At 40.9% G+C, this 19,399-nt stretch overlaps 1 protein-coding gene across 1 annotated transcript in view; it reads left to right on the top strand.

The window, feature by feature from the left end:
* Positions 1–19,399, top strand: part of ITGBL1 (integrin subunit beta like 1) — a 236,720-nt gene that overhangs the window by 85,296 nt on the left and 132,025 nt on the right. Inside the window, exons 4-5 of the mRNA XM_066580198.1 lie at positions 1,417–1,539; positions 10,704–10,844. Coding sequence (XP_066436295.1) covers positions 1,417–1,539; positions 10,704–10,844 — 264 coding nt within the window. The remainder of the gene's footprint in view (positions 1–1,416; positions 1,540–10,703; positions 10,845–19,399) is intronic.

Below are 19,399 nucleotides of genomic sequence, written 5' to 3' on the forward strand. Positions count from 1 at the left end.
GATATGGAAAAGGACCTGGGGGTACTAGTGGATAGTAGACTAAACTGGAGTAACCAATGCCAGTCAGCTGCTGCAAAGGCAAATAAAGTCTTGGGATGTATTAAAAGAGGTATACGGGCGAAGGACGAGAACATTATCCTTCCATTATACAAGGCACTAGTCAGGCCCCACATGGAATACTGCGCACAGTTCTGGTCACCGGTGCTCAGGAAAGATGTTACAGTACTGGAGGGGTTCAAAGAAGAGCAACTAAACTAATCCATGGAATGACGGGACTGGAATACCCAGAGAGGCTATCCAAATTTGGATTATTTACTCTAGAAAAAAGACGGCTAAGGGGTGATCAAATAACTATGTATAAATACATGAGGGGACAATACAAGGATCTCTCCCATGATCTGTTTACACCCAGGACTATGACGATAACAAGAGGGCATCCGTTACGTTTAGAGGAAAGCAGGTTTCATCACCAACATAAAAAGGGGTTCTTTACTGTAAGAGCAATGAGACTGTGGAACTCTCTGCCGGAGGAAGTAGTGATGGCAAAATCCATAGAGGAGTTTAAAAGGGGACTTGATGTCTTTCTGGAGAGGAAGGATATTATAGATTATAAATCTTAGGTTAATTGTTAATCCGGGTTTACAGGCAGGTAGGAACTATTAGGGGAACAGTCTGATTGCCATTAGGGAGTCAAGAAGGAATTTTCCCCCAAAGGGCTAATTGGCTTCTTCTCTTGGGGTTTTTTGCCTTCCTCTGGATCAACACAGGAGGATAGATAGGCTGGACTAGATGGACATTGTCTTCATTCGGCCTAACGAACTATGTTACTATGTTCTTTGTGTATTCCAGCCACTTCCCTGCATTGCAGCTCCTGTGTAAAGCTTATCTTGATGTTGAGATTTTTTACTTTTAGTTTCACATCTATTACATGATGTATCAGCACAACATTAGCTAAGATTATACCATTCTGCCTCCAGGGGGGACAGTTTAGTTATTCTTACCTTTTGCACTCACCTATATAAGCTAAATAGCATAAGTATACAGTTAGGAGGATGAGCTGTGATCTCCTCTATTATAATTGTGTTATCGCCATCAGTAACTGTGACAGCCATGCATGTAAACCCTCCGTAGGCAGTTTCTGCGGTGATGACATTACACAAACTGAGAATCTGACTAGAAAATGAATCCATAACCCCAAGTAGATCTTAGCTAGTCAGAACTGAGATCACATGGCCATCTGAGGAAAAAGAGGCCAGGAGTGAATGGCAGCAAATGCATAATGGATGTAGCCTATATTTCAGACCTTCTTGGACATTAGCTTACCCAACTACTAGTTATCCGAAACGCATGACCTTCTCTATTTTTAAGGAGTTTCTGAAAACATATCAGTTCACGATTTCTCTTTGTTTTTCCCAGGCACTTGTCAGTGCGGAAGATGTAAATGTGAGAACTCAGAAAATAATGGACTAATATATGGAAAATTTTGTGAATGTGATGACAGGGAATGTATTGATGATGAAACCGGAGAGATATGTGGAGGTATGTACTTACAACTAGTTGACATGTATCTTTATATTACAAGCAGATATCTAATAGTCAAAATACTAACAACGACCTGTCCGTCCATGTGTGAGTGAGTAGTGAATGGGTTTGTGAGTGACTTACATGCTCCGCCCCTGATCACATGACGATGACATCAAAGGTCTTCCATCCCCAGTGAGGGAGTTACATGCTCTGCCTCTGATCACATGACAGTGACATCATCACAGGTCCTGCATGCACATGGCTGCTGTCCAGCTAGGTGTTCATTAGTATTCCATAGCAACTGAGGCTGCAGGAGGTTTGTAGGTTATCCGTAATATTCACAAAGATGCAGGAGCTTTGATGACATCACCGTCATATGATCAGGGGCAGAGCATGAGAAGTAATCACATGTCCTTCATCTCCAGTGCTGTGCTGCTTCTAATCCCTGTTGTATGGGATGACTATATGTAGCAGTGCTGTGTGTGACGTGCATATAGCACAGCTGTGTGGTGCATTTTGCCACCAGAAACACTGGTACTATAATTTCCTTATAATTACTAGTAATTCACTATTGGTTGATTGTGGGATACGTCAAATTTGTGAATTGGAACTGATTTGATGAGGATAATTTACTCAGACCGGCATGTTATATGCAGGTCTAAGTAAAGGTTGCACTGGTGTGAAGTTTACTAAATAGATTAAGAGATGCAAGGCTCTTAAAACATTTGGTGCATCTTCAGGTTATCTATGGGACTGACATGAAATCTTCACTAGCTAAAAGGTGGGCATAGATTTCAGCTATAATGTATGCTGGATTCTGGAATAAATTATAGTAATTGTGATGGGTCAGGTTTGGCCATGTCTTAAAAGCTCCACTTACTTTGACTGAACTGGCATAAAATTGCAAAAAAAGTTGCACATTTTGGCGCACAAGAGGGCACATGCCAAAATGTGCAACTCTTCTACACCAGAAACTTTACATAAAGGTTTTAATAAATGTGCCCTATAGTCTTAATTAGAGATGAGCGAACGTACTCGTAATGAGTACTTACGCACCCGAGTACCGCCATTTTCGAGTACTTCAGTACTCGGGCGTAAAGATTCGGGGGGCGCCGGGGGGCGGGGAGAGGCGCGGCGGTGCGGGGGGGAGCAGCGGGGAACAGGGGAGAGCCCTCTCTCTCTCCCTCTCCCTCCCACTCCCCACTGCTACCCCCCGTGCCGCCACGGCGCCCCCCGAATCTTTACGCGCGAGTACTGCTGTACTCGAAAATGGCGGTGCTCGGGTGCGTAAGTACTCGTAACGAGTACGTTCGCTCATCTCTAGTCTTAATGTAACATTCCCTTACTTTGGAGTAGGTATAAACAGACAACTGTACTTTCACTCTTTTTAACTTCTTTCAGTTATTTTTCCTTGGAATTTGGTGCCATCATTTTATAACCATAATTCTATCTCTTATAGTTCCTTTTCACACTCTTTAACATGGTGCTATTTACATGAGCATGCATTGTATATAGTTTACTGAAAATAATTGGATTGTTATAATTGTATTAACATAATTATATTGATGACATTACAAGAGAGACTGGGGAGGGAATCATTACATAGACATATCAGAGAATACAGAGGCGTAACTTGAAGCTGTTAGACCCCAATGGAAAATCCGTAACAGTGCTTTATTAATAGTACTGATTTCCTTATATGGAGAAGGAAAACTGCATGGGCCCACTAAAACTCCAGGACTCGGGTGCAAAATCTTTTACAGCAATTTTAGCTACACCACTGAGTGGGTATAAAACTTGCTGATTGGTTTAGAATTCCACTATCTATATAGAGTGTAAGAGTGCCCGGTAGAGATGAGCGAGCATACTCGCTAAGGCAAACTACTCGAGCGAGTAGTGCCTTATTCGAGTACCTGCCCGCTCGTCTCTGAGGATTCGGCTGCCAGCGCGGGTAAGAGGTGAGTTGCGGTGGTGAGCAGGGGGGAGCTGGGGGGGAGAGAGGGAGAGAGAGATCTCCCCTCCATTCCTCCCCGCTCTCCCCCACCACTCCCCGCCCCCCGTAGAGAGTATGCTCGCTCATCTCTAGTGCCCGGTTATATAGCCACTACAGATAGTGGAGCTAGGGGGAGAATTAGAGTTTCCAATTCAATTCTATCTGTTCAGTCCTGTCCGACTCTTGGATACTCTGTAGGCCGCTCCTCTCCATGCTTCTCTATTCTCTACAGCTGCTTTCAATTGCCTGATGTCCATTCTCGTGTCCTTCTTGATGGTGCCCAGCCAATGTGTCTTTTGTCTTCCCTGTTTCCTTTTACCACTGACCATTCCAAGTAGCATCTCTGTTTCCAATAAATTCACCCACATTATCTGTCAGTCTGTCTCATGATCTTGTTTGCAGATTGAAAATAGGATTCTAAAGGAATGACACATAAAGCATGAAAGTACGCTCCATGGCCAAATGTATGTAGACACGTCTCTCAATTTTTGAGTTGCTCCAAACGAACCCATTGCAAATAAATGCTTACAATGAACCACAGGAACTTGAAATCTCCATAGATAAACATTGATAGTTGTATGGCTCATACTTAAGAGCTCTGTGATCTTAAAGGGATTCTGTCATCAGGTTATACTGCCTGAACCATGGGCAGCATGAACCTTGGACAGTAATACACAGTGCCCCATGGATGTGTTATACAGAAAGCCATGGTTTTTCAAAATAAATACACTTTGAAGTTCTGAGTCATGTGGGCGGCCTCTACCCGCCTGCACCATGCTGAGTGACATCTTTCTCCCTATAAATAAGTAGGGAGAGAGATGTCACTCTGCATACTGTGGGCAGGGAGAGGGCAGCACAGCTCTTAGTTAAACTTCAAAATGTATTTATTCTAAAACGCTGCAGTTTTTCAGAATAAAACATACATGGGGCACTGTGCTTAGCTGTCTCAATTTCATGCAGCCCATGGTTGGGCAGCATGAACCTGATAACAGAATCCCTTTACATGCTGCACAGTTATGGAATGCCACCTTTGCCGCAGGTCAGTTCATAAAATTTCTGATGTGCTGGATCTGCCATGGTCAACTGTAAGCACTATTATTGTCAAGTGCAAACAGCTAGGAGTAACAACAGCCCAGCCATGAAGCAATAGACCATGTAAATTCACAAAGTCCAGTTGCCGAGTGCTGAAGGTAGTAACGTGTAAAAATCATCTATTCTCTGCTGCATCACTCACTACAGAGCTTCAAACAACTTCTATAAGTGACAACAGCACAAGAACTGTGTGCCAGGAGCTTCGTGAAATGGATTTCCATGAACAAGTAGTTGCACACAAGCCTAAGATCACTATGCTCACTGTCAAGTGTTGACTGGACTCTGGAGAAGTGAGAATGTGTTCTCAGGAGGGAGGCATTACTTTTCACTAATTGACAGCCTGCTAGACGAATCTGAGTTTGGCAGGTGTCCAGAATGTTCTGCCTATTAGAATGCATAGTGCCTACCATAAAATTTGCTGGAAAAGAGATAATGGTACAGTTCTGTTTTTTAGAGTTTGGTCTGGGATTTAGAGCTTTTTTCCAGTGTAGGGTAATGTAAAAGCTACAGCAAATTAAAATATTTTAGACAATTGTATGTCACCAGCTGTGTGACAAAGTTTTGGTAAATACCCTTTCTTGCCCCTGTGACCAAACTGAGGTTCATAAAGACATTGACCAGTTAGGTATAGAAGAACTAGCATCCATAGAGCCTTGACCCTAGGAAATGGCATAGCCATATATGAAATGCCATTCTTAATAAATGTGGTCCTATGTCTCTAGAACTTCATTTTTATGTTGAAAACATTGTTGAAAAATTAAGCAAAGTAATAGGGAAGACTAATTAATACTGCTGCCAGTAATTTTTTCCCCTGCAGCATTGCAAGAATTTGGCTAAAGTGGTTAAAAATGTTCATAAGTTAAGGCCAATGATTGTTAACAAATGTTCAATAGAATGCTCATTCACCCAACCATTGTCCCATGTTAACCTTGTAACTACCAGCCGAGGAATGTTCAAGCACTTGCTCGTAAGCAGCACATCTTCCCATGTGAAAGAGAGATGTGCTGTTAAGAATAATTAAAGTACTAAGGATTGACAGGGGGAGGGGGCGCTTGTCTAATTACATGTTATTGCAGAAGAAGAAAATCTCCTGTCCTTCATGTGTCTGCTGCTGTAATCTCCAGTGCTGTGCTGCTCGGAAATTACTTCTGGGCAGTATGATATTGGAGTTTATTGTAGCAGTCACATGATGAACCAGCGACCAGGATTGGAGCTTTTCGTTTTCTGCAATAATGTGTCAGGTAACTCACAAGAAAGATCCTCCACAAAAAAGTCAATGGTGTGCGAACAATTGTATAAATGATCGTTAGTCCCCCATATCAGCCTGTGTAAAGGTCAGTTAAATGAGTGCTGAGTCTGACCTTAGGGCTCTTTTACAGGCAAAGATGATCGCTTAAAAGATGGCTTTTGAATGATCATTTTGCATAAACTACTAATTGGTACCAATGCCAATTAGTAGCTTACTAATGCGTGTGAGCCACCAGTAGCTATATTCAGAGAACAGCAGGTGGCCTGTTCTCTGAATACATTCCCCTTGTTCTGTTGCAGGGCTGACAGCTAAGACAATGTGAAGTCCCTGCTATCAGCTCTTCTGCTGAATGATGGATTTTATGCCGAACATTAAATCATCGTTCAGCAGAAAAGTGAAAGATGGGCACATTAACACGCAACGATTATCTCTTAAATTTTGAGCGATAATCGTTTTCTGTAAGAGGGCCTTTACCGATCAGCACTAGTTTAACTGTAATATCAGTCAAAAGAGCCCTTACTTGACTGCTCGGAATGACTCCTTAGCCCTTCTAATTTTACCACAGCTCATTCACTCAAATGTGTCAGAAAAAGTGGAATAATGCAATAAATTTCTGTGTACTGTGTCTACACCAGAAGACTGGCATAAATATATTGATAAATCTGCTCTGGTGTTCTTTGTTGATTATTGCTGAAGGCAGACTTTACATTGAAAGTCATCAAAAAATATTTGGCTTTTGAACCCATGGGAAGTACCTGGTGATTTCTGCTCATTACTAATGTTGAAAACGATTTAATTAACTTTTTAATAATCCGTAGCAGTGAAGAGCTAATATTTATGGATTTAACAACTGTAAACTATTGTCAGCTGAAAAGCAAATATTATATATTGTGATATATTAAATGTAATATGAATAATGTGCATCTTTCTTCAAATTAATTAAAAAGAAAAAATGTATATATATATATGTGTGTGTTTAATTAGAAGAAAGATGCAGATTACACAGGTCTGCGATGAAAAAATTGTAGCATATTTAATTAGTGGGTTTAACAGTATTTTTTGTGCTGATTACGGTCAAAATAGTGAAAAAATTCCATCACTCCTAGATAAGTCACACATTTCACCTGAAACTTTCTTATTTTCAGGGTTTTTCAGGTTCGGTACGCGTACGACCACGAATCTAAACTGTCTGCTAGGCGTGACCTTGACTGCAGTCAGTGACTCAGTGTGAAGCCAGCCACTGTGGTGTACGCATCAAACAGTTTTGTGATACGGTATTTAGAAGAACTGGCTACTAGAAGATGTGTCAACTCTCCTAACTGTTTCTGTTATATTTGTGGGTCTTATACCGTCAAGAAGCAACAAAGGAACATTTCTAATTTTGTTCAGAAGGTGTATTTTGCATACTTTGGTATGAAATTAGGGGACCAAGATAAATCTTGGGCTCCCCATATAGTGTGTTCTGTGTGTGTTGAAGAACTGAGACAATGGTTTCAAGGTAAGAAGAAATCATTTCGTTTTGGAGTACCCATGGTTTGGAGAGAGCCTAAAAATCACAGTGATGACTGTTATTTTTGTTCTTGTTCAGTGCAAGGTTTCAATTTAAAAACAGGAAGGACATTTCATACCCAACCAACATACGTTCGGCTATTCGCCCTGTTCCTCATGGACCTGACTTGCCTATTCCTTCACCTCCAGATACCCTGGACAATATTTTAGACGATTTAGACCAAATGTCACATAGTAGCAGCGATAATGATGACAGCTATGATCCAGGTATCAATGACCCTGAACTTCTCTCTCAATCAGACTTGAACGATTTAGTACGAGATCTGGGCCTACCAAAGGATTTAGCGGAAGTGTTAGGGTCTAGACTTAAAGAAAGACATATGTTAGCCTCCGGTGTTTCATTTTCATGGTACCAACTTAGAGAAAAGGAATTTGTCCCTTTTTTTACACAAGAGGGTGAACTAGTTTTCTGCAACAATGTACCTGGAATCATGGAAATGTTCAACATAACGTATGACCCAGAGGAATGGAGACTTTTCATAGATTCGTCAAAAAGGAGTTTGAAAGCCGTACTTCTTCACAATGGTAACCAATATGCTTCTGTGCCTGTTGGACACTCCATTTGAAAGAATGCTACGAAAATCTTGGGTTTGTTCTTAATAAGCTCAGCTACTCTGACCATAAATGGACCATTTGTGGGGATTTGAAAGTTATTTGCATGTTACTAGGTCAACAAAGTGGTTACACAAAGTTTCCATGTTTCCTCTGTGAATGGGATAGCCGTGACAGGAAACAACACTATGTCAAGCAGACCTGGCCAATCAGAAAGGCTCTTATTCCAGGAGTTTAAAATATTGAAAGACAAAGCTTAGTGGATCCTAAAAAGATCTTACTTCCACCACTTCATATCAAATTGGGACTAATGAAACAGTTTGTGAAAGCATTACACAAAGAAGGAGAGTGTTTCAAGTATCTTTGTGAACAGTTTCCTGGTCTATCAGATGCTAAGCTGAAAGAGGGAGTCTTTGTTGGGCCTGACATAAGAAAACTTTTAAAAGATGAAATCTTTGTCCCTAAAATGGAAATGGAAGAAAAAAATGCCTGGAATTCATTTAAACTTGTTGTAACAGGCTTTCTTGGAAATAAAAAAGACCCAAACTACAAAACTTTGGTTGCTGAATTGTTACAAAACTACAAAATCTTGGGCTGCAACATAAGTGTCAAAGTCCATTTCCTTCACTCACATCTGGACTACTTTCCAGAAAATCTTGGGGCTGTAAGTGAGGAACAAGGAGAACGTTTCCATCAAGATCTAAAAGAAATGGAGCGCAGATGACAAGGTCGATGGAATGTCAACATGATGGCAGACTACTGTTGGATGTTAAAAAGGGAAAATTCACAAGAACACAGCCGAAAAAGTACCAAAAGAAGCTTTCATGGAAAAAGAAAACGCTTTTACAAAGACTTATAATAACTTTGCAACACATGTGTATCACTATTATGCTTATTTTAGCTAGGTATTGTTGTTTTTTTTTTTTGCTTTTACTTCATGTTAAAATAATAAAAACAACTAAAAAATGTTCAGTTTTTTGTATTTTTTCCAAATACTTCAACTTTATTTTGTAGGCAAGCCTTATGTGATAGAAAAAAACCCATGTCATTTTTGAAATCTGTGCAAAAAACTACATAAAGATGATTTAACAAAATCAAAACAATTTAAAAAAAAAGTTTTTTTTGCAGACCTCATTATTCATGTTACATTTAATATATCACATTATATATATTTATGTATATCAAAGATCTGCTGAATAAAGTTAATTATTTAATAGAATAAAACTAAAAACTATTACTTGACTCACATCAGTGTTGTGGCCTGTTTATAGCGGAAGCCACAGCACTGTGCCAGATCCATCACATGAAATCTGTCAGCACATCCAACAATTCAATTAACAGATTAGTGACCAGCCATAAGTGTTATTATGGCAGTTCTTAAAGGGCCTTAGTTTGCAGTGGTGGTTTTGTGCCTGGTCAAGCATGGTGGTGGAGGGGTGCTGATGTTTTACTGCCTCATGACAATCTTATTTTGCAACAGTGAAAGAAACAAAAATTCTGCATATCTGTCTATAATTGAGTTACAGGGCAAAACAATGATTCAAAACATAAAAAAGAATTCTCCACCTGCATGGCGGAGGAGAACTGATTACGGATGAGCAGTGTCCTTACATGAACCCTATGAGATGCTGTTCCAGGGTTTGAAACAAGCCGTTTATTCATAAAAACCTACCAAGGTCCCTGACATAAATTAGTTTTTGGTTCCCAACAATGTGTGACCGTCATGTAACACTACAGGACGTCTAGATGCAGGTTCATTCTTTTTCTACATCATTGATAGAAGTTTCTATTTTGCAGTTAAAGGGGCCTCCAGCTAGAACTGTATTATACGCTGCAACACTTGCTGAGCAGATTTGCATTTATGAATTATTTAGGTACGATGTTTAGTTCACTAACAAACAACTTTTTAATGTCAAAATGTTCCTTTTAATGTGTCTTTTAAAGCCTCTGTTTTTAGGTTTGAAAGTATTTGTCGCTTCCTATGACTATCCGTTTCATAATTAAGTTTCTTTTTTGCTGCACCGTTTCTGTAGCGCTGGACAGCATTGACTAAACACAACGTTAGATCTGATAAATACAAGTATGATCAATGTTGTCATTTCTAGAACACTTCAGCCCAGGAGAAGTCGACTAACTAGTGAGCTAGAGGTGCAGGCTATCAAACGCTGGTCTCTCCGGCTCTACAGTTATTTTGAACAATGATGCCTCTTGCTTAGCCACTGTTGGCAGCCTGTCAGCTTCAGGCTACTCATTTCAAAGATTCTGAATTAGAAGTCAGGATCACAGACTTTATATAACTTCAGCTCCACTGCTGGCTGAGAGATCATGGCACATTAAGTAGAAACACAATTTCCCAAGAGAATATCTACCAAAGGGTAAAAATGATGCATTTGTTGGAGACCGGATGCTTTTGGATTCAAACTGGGCTGCAGGTTTTTCAAGGTTTTCTTACTTCTCTTAATTTACTCCGACCACAGCTTCCTCTTCAATCCATACATCAGATACTGGGTGATGCTTTTTTAGTCCCTATTGTTTTGCGAAATAACCTGTATTTTATCTATACAGAAGCGACACAAATCTCTCCAATGCACATAGCAGTAAACTACCCATATCTGCAAGAGCACAGAATGCAGTTTCCATTGATAATATCATAATATAATATGTGTTTTGACAGCATCTGCCATTAAAAATATACTCCTTTTTTTCTCACTGTTTTGGGTGCAGGATACGGGAAGTGTTACTGTGGAAACTGTTACTGTGAGGCTGGTTGGCATGGAGATAAATGTGAATTCCAATGTGACATCACCCCATGGGAGATTAAGAAGAGATGCACATCTCCAGATGGCAAAATCTGCAGCAACAGAGGTGTGTCATTATTAATGAACTTCACATCTGGATGTCTTTCAATTAGTCTTACACAATAACTGCATCTGTTTTTTCTCCATTTGCCTAGTCTATAAATAACCCCAATTTGAGCAGGCCTTATGCAAGGTAATACGAGCTGCTAATGTATCATTCTGCTAATTCGCTGGTAGCAAAACATTGATCAACACATGGTGTCTTTACGTGATGTCTGGATGTACGGGCTAATAGTTTTCATTACTGAAAGGTAAAGGTCAATGAAACAATTCACAACTTTGCACACTTGTCACGAGTAGGTGCTATAGTGATGCACATTCAGATGCAGCAGAAGGAGTTACAAAAATATGCAATGTTCATTTGAGAACAGTATAATGCAAACAAGTGGTGGAGTAATAATGATGGTGTACTCACCTCTCTGCTGCTGCAATGCTCCCCTTCTGTGTGCTCCCCTAATTCGGTTTTCTATTTATTTAATCTGCAGCAGTCACATTGTTTATCCATGTGACCACTGCAGCCAATAGAAGGCCCACCAGAGATATTATCAGTGATGCCCCATAAACCTGCCAGGGACCTCTACACTAGAAGCCCACGTGACAGATTTATGGGACATCACCGCTCAGATGCCTTGGTGCTAGAGCGCTGAAATAGCAATCTGTTACCACAGTTAGTATTTTACTTTTGCATAGTTTTAGGAATGGTGAGCCCAAAACTATATAAAAAATGTAAGTCGGGAAACCCCTTTAAAGGATTAACACTTTACTACTAGCACACACAGTCCATTTGAAACACAGTGTTAGAAGTTCCCCTGATATGCCTCTATCCTGTAGGCTTGCATCCTTATGGCACTATCACAAAACATATAGTCAATCAGCAGCACAAAAAGACATACACTGTATAAGTGTGGGAGTTTACTTGCCGTGCACGCCAAACCGGATCCGGACATAGAAAGATCCCAAATATGTGAAGCATGAAAGAGTAAAGTAGGCAGCACCAGAGGAGTAACTGAAGTCCGTGCAGATCACTCAAATGACATCTTTTATTCGCAAAAGGTGCTCAGCACTCACGAGCAATAGTACAGTTCGACATAAGAGGCCTCAGCTGCTTTTGTTCCTAAAAGTGTGCTTGCCTAATACTTGGGTTTAAAACCGGCCGTACGGTTTGTTGCATGGGAGTTGTAGCCTGATCCAGGCTTTCCGGGGCCAGGAATGCAAAAATAACTAGATGCCCCCCCCCCAGGTTGGGGATGTAACATGATCTCGCTCTCTGGCAGTCTCTTACAGGGACAGTCTCTTAGTTTTCAGTCCAGCTGTCCTTTTTCAGCAGCCACCCTCTGCAATCCCTGATGCTGTTACCTGGAAGCACCTCTATGATCCCTGCAGTCACCAGCGCTTTCTCCTGATGATGCAGCAGAAATTGTCTTTTTTGGGGAAGGGAGGGGGGGAGCCTCAGCCAAGCCTCATGTGATGCAGAGTGCAAAGGCAGAAGAAATGCAGTCCTGAGCTCTCGCTTGCGACCTGAAGGTTGTGGGTCCAATCTCTGCATGGTTTCGGTAGCCGGCTCAAGGTTGACTCAGCCTTCCATCCTTCTGAGGTCGGTAAAATTAGTAGCCAGCTTGCTGGAGGTTAAAAAGATGAGTGGGAAAGGCAATGGCAAACCACCCCGCAAAAACAGTCTGCCAAGAAAACGTCACAATGTGACATCACCTGAGGAGTCAGTCAGGATTTGGTGCTTGCACCAGGGGACTTTACCTTTACTAGTCAATCAATAATTGTCCCTCAGGCATTCTTGACCATGTCAAAATTTAGTGCAAATTTAGGTGTACACGAAAATTTGGCGCAACTTTTGGTGCAACTCACAGTCCATTGCCATTGCAACAATTTAAGCCTTTAGAATAGCCTCTCACACACGTACTGCATTAAGTGTTAAACAGCTTTATAAAAACATTGTTTTACTTAGGGTACCCACAGACGTAGGAAGAATTATGAAACTGTCTACAAAACAAAAACGGTCTTTGTTGTCCATAGCAACCAATCACAGAACAGCTTACATTCCTCATAGTGCTCTTGAATAAATGAAAGCTGCTCTGTGATTGGTTGCTATGGGCAACAAAGAGGTTTTGTTTTAGGCAGTTTTCATAAATCTACTCTATAGTCTTTCTGGTGTTTTTTTGGGGTTGAAAAACAATGCCAGAAAAATTACAACCATTTTTTGGATGATGCTTCTGGTTTTTGGTGGCAATTTTTATGCACACATGCATTTTCTCTCTGAGGGCTCAGTCACACGGGCGTTTTGACGCATGAATTTTTGAACGCATCAGTTATTCGTTCAAAAATTTGCATGACCGAAGCGAGCATCACAGTGGAAAAAACGCTGCTAGCAGTGTTTATCCGCTCACAAAGAGCGCTGCCTGCTATCCCCTGCTGTGGCTGTGACAGCTGCAGCAGGGGATTCCTTGGATGTCAAGCCCCTGGATGCTGTCACATCCAGGGATTTCACCTGTGGTCAGTGGGGCTGGTGGAAGCTGCGGTGGCCCCATTGACATACAGAGAACATCGGGATCCTGTGCTACAGCTGTGACAGCTGTGGTAGAGGATTTCTTCATCTCCATGGGGAGGCCCATTATCACTGGACACTGTGACAGCATTAAAAGCAATGGGCTGCCGGCAAGCGCTGCAGTGATTTTCGGGGAAAGGCTTCAAATATAAGCCCTTCCCTCAAAATCAATCCAAAAATGTGTACAAAATATTTTAAAAATGTATACTTACCTCTCTGTAGCTGCCAGGGCTCAGCCGCATCTTCTCCTGCTCCGCTCTAAGTAGTATTCAGTAGGTGGGGATTTTAAATCCCCGCCTGCTGAAAAATCCTCAAAGCAGTGCAGGGAGAAGAGCTGGCTGGGCGCGGCTGAGCCCCGGCAGCTGCAGAGAAGTGAGTATACATTTTTCAAAATTTGTTACACATTTTTGGATTGATTTTCAGGGAATGGGTTATAGTTGAAGCCCTTCCTCGAAAATTACTGCAGCGCTTGCCAGCAGCCCATTGCTTTCAATGAAGCTGGCTGTATTGCCGGCTCCATTGAATTCAATGGGAGAACATCGCTCTCCTCTGCCATAGCAGGGAAATATAACCCAATATTTCTTAGGGCTCAGTCACAGAGACGCCGATCCGCCCATGTTTCTGCACAATCAGACGGCCGCACAGCGTGCGGACGACTCTCTGCATGACCGGCTCCATTGCCAATCATGTGTTCTTTCACCGGCCGGTGCGGAAAGTCATCCACACCTGCAGTGCGGCCGTCTTATCGTACAGAAACATGGGCGGATTGGCGCCTGTGTGACTGAGCCCGTAGTCGTTTTTATAAATATCCCATATGTGGTCCTAGCATGCTACTTGACTCAAACACAGACCTCAGAAATGAAGGAGTATCTTGAAGATTTTGAGGGCTCCTTTTTATTAGTATGGTTATCAGAAATGTTTTTTGGGGTGTTTTTTTCAGAAATATCTCTAAAATCCCAAATCAGCCCATTGTGAAAATTATACCCCTCAAGTAATTCATCTAGGCATGTAGTGTGTATTAGATACCACAGGTGTTTAATAATATTTATTAGAATTGAGTTGTGAAGATGAAAACTACATTATTTCCAATAGCATGTAGTTTTGATTCAATTTTTTTTATTTTCACAAGGTGTAATAGGAGAAAAAAACACATCGGAATTTGTTACACATACAGTGGATATAAAAAGTCTGCACACCCGTTAAAATGCCACGTTTTTGTTTTGTTAAAAATATGACAAAGATGAATAATTTCAGATTTGTTTCCATGTTCAATTTGACCCATCTATACAATTCCATTCAAAAACAAAATTAAATCTTTTTGGGTGGAAAAATAAAAATAACAAAGCTAAAATAATGTGGCTGCATAAGTGTGAACACCCTCTTATAGTTTGGTATGCGGTTGTGTTCAGAATTAGCCAATCACATTGAAACTCCTGTTAAATAGTAGTCAGTACTCCGCTCCCATTATTTACATTGATTGTAATTTACCCCATACAAAGTTCAGCTGTTCGGCTTCTTACTGTGAATGAAGACGGCTGGCGCTCTGCCTCCATTTTGGCGGCACTTTAATGATACCAATGATTCTCACTCGTTTGTGACTGCAAAGGAGCGAGCTATTGGGCATTGTTTGGCTGCCTGCTCATCCCATGTAAAAGGAACATTAGTTGCATATTTCAGCAAAAGCCGGGGCTTACAACATGAGAAAGGGATCTGATTGTTGAAAAGTATCACTCAGGAGAAGGGCACCATAACATTTCCAAGGCATTAAGACGGTCATCAAAAAGTGGATTAAATTTGGCACAACAGTGGCATTACCAAGAACTGGAGAAAACTGGTCTGGTAGGCTGCCAAGAGGCCTACGCCAACATTAAGGAAGCTGCAGAAATTCCTGACAAGTACTGGTTGTGTAGTGCATGTGACAACCATCTCCTATATTCTTCATATGTCAGGGCTGAGGGGTAGTGGGAGCAAGACGGAAGCCTTTGCTAACAAAGAAAAACATCCAAGCCCGGCTGTGTTTTGCCAAAGCCTACATCAAGTCTGTCAAAAGTATGTGGAAGAGCATATTATGGTCTGATGAGACCAAGGTTGGACCTTTTTGGCATAATTCCAAAAGGTATGTTTGGCACAAAGCCAATACTGCGCATCAGCAGGAGAACACCATACTCACAGTGAAGCATGGTGGAGGCAACATTATGCTTTGGGGCTGATTTTCTGCTTCTGGAACTGGGGCTTCCTTCTTCCATCATTGTGGGGAAAATTACTGGCTACTGCCACTTAGTCCACTATACATATAATGTACAGGGGCTTTACACATCTCTGACAGCATCCCTGACACACATGCATGGAAGCCTTCACTTAAAAATATGCTTTTTGGGACTTACTCCAGTTCAATTATTAGGCCCACTTTTCTAGAAAAGATCCACAGCTAGTGTGCGGCAGCCTGGGCTGGTATACTGCTGTCTGCGATTTTATCACTATGTCACTCCAACTCTGCAATGTTTGCCAAGTGCGGAAATACCTGATGTGTCTGTTATCTACTGCCAAGGCAAGGCTCAGAAGGCAAATAACACAATGTAACATTTGAGGCCTACTTACTGTAGATGATATTTTCCTCATTGTGCCATGATTACATAGGCTAAGAGGTTTTGAAATACTAGAAACCCCTGAGAAGTGAGCTCATTTTGAAAACTACGCTCTTTAAGGCATTCATCCAAGTGTGTAGCAAGCATTGAATTTGTCATGTGTTGTTGTTCATCTGAGGTTGCATATGCTGCATGGAGTGCAATATATTAGGTTAAATCACAAAAGGACACAACTGTATAATAAAATTAAAATTCCAGGGCCGTGTGCTGCATACTAAAACAATCCTTTATGCACAGGCGAGGTTGTGTGGGGCAGCTTACACAGTGGTGAATAGTGTCCTTTTTTTGGGAACACACTCTATAGCATTTTGGAGACCCTCCCATCTTACTGGTTCGGGGAACTTCACTGGAAAGTGAAGTTTATTGCTTTGGTTCAATGCATCTCGCCTTACTGCCAGCAGTTATTGCCCCCATTCCTGTTCCCCGAATAGTAGGGGCAAGTTGTGTCAAACTGTGTACCTAAGTTTTCACTCAGTGTACTCAGATATCTGGGGTACTTAATTCTGAGGAGCTATTCATATAGGGTCAGAAGACGCAGAAGCCTTTTAAGGCTGGGTTCCCAGAGGGTAAATCTTGCAGTTTGACTGCAGTGGAAAACCGTGAGATTTCCCATAGAGGAGAGCTTCTGCCTCATTTGCCGCGACAAATTGGCTGTCCCGCGTGGATGAGATTTTTGATAAATCTCGTCCACATGGCCGGCCAATCCCCGGATTAGCGGCCACAGGCGGATTTGCCGCAGCAAAATTCTGAACGGAATTTCCATGGCAAATCTGCCCTGCGTGAACCCAGCCCAAGGGTTTTATAGATGCTAGAGGATGAAGGGGTTGTTAATAGGAAACGTGTCATCCGAGCTAGCTAACTCCGCTTCGAATAAAAGAAAGGAGTGCACTTCCTCAGTAGAATGCACTCTGCGGTCCAGATTTTTGTGTGCGTGTGTCTGTGTATGAAGTGCTTCCACACTTGTTAATTAGAATTCAGTACAGAACTTGTGGCATACAAATTAAGTCCTAAATAACTTTGTTCTACAAGTAAGCTACTAAAAATAGTGGCATACAATTTAGGTAAGGAAAAATGGGGCGTACAATAATAACACTTATAATAATCTTTATATAGCAGCAGCATATTCCATAGCACATTACAATTTAGAGAGCGATATAGATATCAGTGCAGTGACTACATGTTTTTACAAGCAAAACACATTAAAAACACATTTTTCGCCCACATATATAAATACGCTGTTAATAATGTTAGCCCAGGATTGCTCTGTATGCAGTGAGCCAATAACTACCAGCTACTAGATTTCACGTTCCACCCTTAGTTCCCCTCCCCTTCCTGGCCAAAGCAGTTGGCACCCTGGGTCACTGCGTCTCCACCCTGCAGTAGAGTTGGCCCTGATTCTGCAAATTAAATAGTTAAGTTGTAAATGTCTTTTCCTTTGGCAACTGTCCAAATCAACATTACTGTATAGCAAAAATGAGAGCCCTAAAGAAACCTCTATTAAATACATCTTCATTGACAATAATGGCTATAGAATGAGCATCTAATTATCCAAAGAGCAGTTAAAAGCTCTTTCCCATCTTAATTATGAGAGAAACTTGGCTTCTACACAGATTTAGTGAAACTATATTTAATATCTGGGATGCACAAGGATGTTTCTAAAATACTGGAAGCTAAATATAAAATGATTAGCCATTAAATGCTAATCATTTTAATAGTTTCTATTTGGCATGTTGGCATTTATGTTGTTTTTGACATTTTAGGATGGAATTTTTTTATCTAACTATATAGACTCCTGGAACATAAAAATCTATATATATTCATTAAATAGGGACTGTGGGGGCCATCAATATCCTTAAATACTAAGTGATTCTATGTAAAACAGAAAAAAGTGGATAAAGCAAGCAAAATAATCTTGTAACTTTTACTGTAATGTGTAAATGCTCAACTGATTTGCTTAGGGGATACAATAGGGTTTATATACTATCCATAATACACCAGAAGACTGTCTTACATGTGTGTGCCACATTTATCATGTGTTTTTAGACACTTATGGACAGTTTTTTAGACTTGTCCAAAAAAAATGAGTGGCCCAAACCATGCAAAAATCATGCCAAATTGCCGTAAATTGTACCAACTTTTTGGCATCATTTTTGGTGTAAACTAAGCAAACTAATAGGTGGTCTAAACTTAGACTAGGCAGTCTTAAATTTTGACAGTTTTATCATTCTGTGATAAATCTGGCGCATTTTAAGACTATCTAGTCTACATTTGTACCGTCTAAATTTTAGACAGCATTAGCAAATAAGCCCCAATATATTTGGTCATCAATGACTACCCCATGCAACCTATGGATGGACCTGACATGTATCAACAGGCATGGAAATGTTGCAGATTGAGGACCAATCTTAATACAACTACTTCCACATCATTTGTATCAGGGAGCAGACTCCATTTATTATCTTATGTGTTGGTCTATTGTGAAAGTTATGCAGTGATGTTATACTTCTGATACCTATGTGTGAGAATGATAGACCCTTATGAAACATGGATTGGTTTACATTTTCTGATTAGTGATGTATGATATATATCTTTCACATTGTCACCGAGATTGTTTGCAATTTGCTGAGTGTATACATAGTATCATTCTATGTAAGGCTTAAAAAATACATATGTCCATGCAGTTCAGTATATTATCCTACAATGTTGATCCAGAAGAAGGCTAAAAAAACTGTGGCCATTTTCTTAATTTTAGGGAAAGCAAAATTCTTTCCCGACTCCAAATCTGGCAATTGGAATAATCCCTGAATCAACAACTCTTCTGAAGTAATCTAGTGATTATAACATGTAATATTGTTACACTCAAGAAAGGTGCCCAGGCCCCTCTTGAACTCTTTTAGCTATTTTGTCTTCACCACGTCCCCAGGAATGTAATGTTATGCACATGGGCAGGAGAAACGGATGTCACCAATAAATGGGTTACTGCTAGGGAAAAGTGATATGGAAAAAGACCAGGGGGTACTAGTGGATTGTAGACTAAACTGGAGTAACCAATGCGCTGTGGCATCGTGCACCTCCCACTGTGGTGGTTTGCCTATCTGAGGAGTGCTGCTGTGGCATATTTCTTTGTTCTATAACCAATGCCAGTCAGCTGCTGCAAAAGTCTTGGGGTGCATTAAAAGAGGGATAGGGGCGAGGGACAAGAACATTATCCTCCCACTATATAAGGCACTTGTCAGGCCTCACATGGAATACTGCGTACAGTTCTGGTCACCAGTGCTTAGGAAAAATGTTACAGTGCTTGAGGGGGTTCAAAGAAGGGCAACTAAATTAATAAATGGAATGGGAGGACTGGAATACCCA

Source organism: Eleutherodactylus coqui, chromosome 1, assembly GCF_035609145.1.
Source record: "Eleutherodactylus coqui strain aEleCoq1 chromosome 1, aEleCoq1.hap1, whole genome shotgun sequence".
Classification (NCBI taxonomy): domain Eukaryota; kingdom Metazoa; phylum Chordata; class Amphibia; order Anura; family Eleutherodactylidae; genus Eleutherodactylus; species Eleutherodactylus coqui.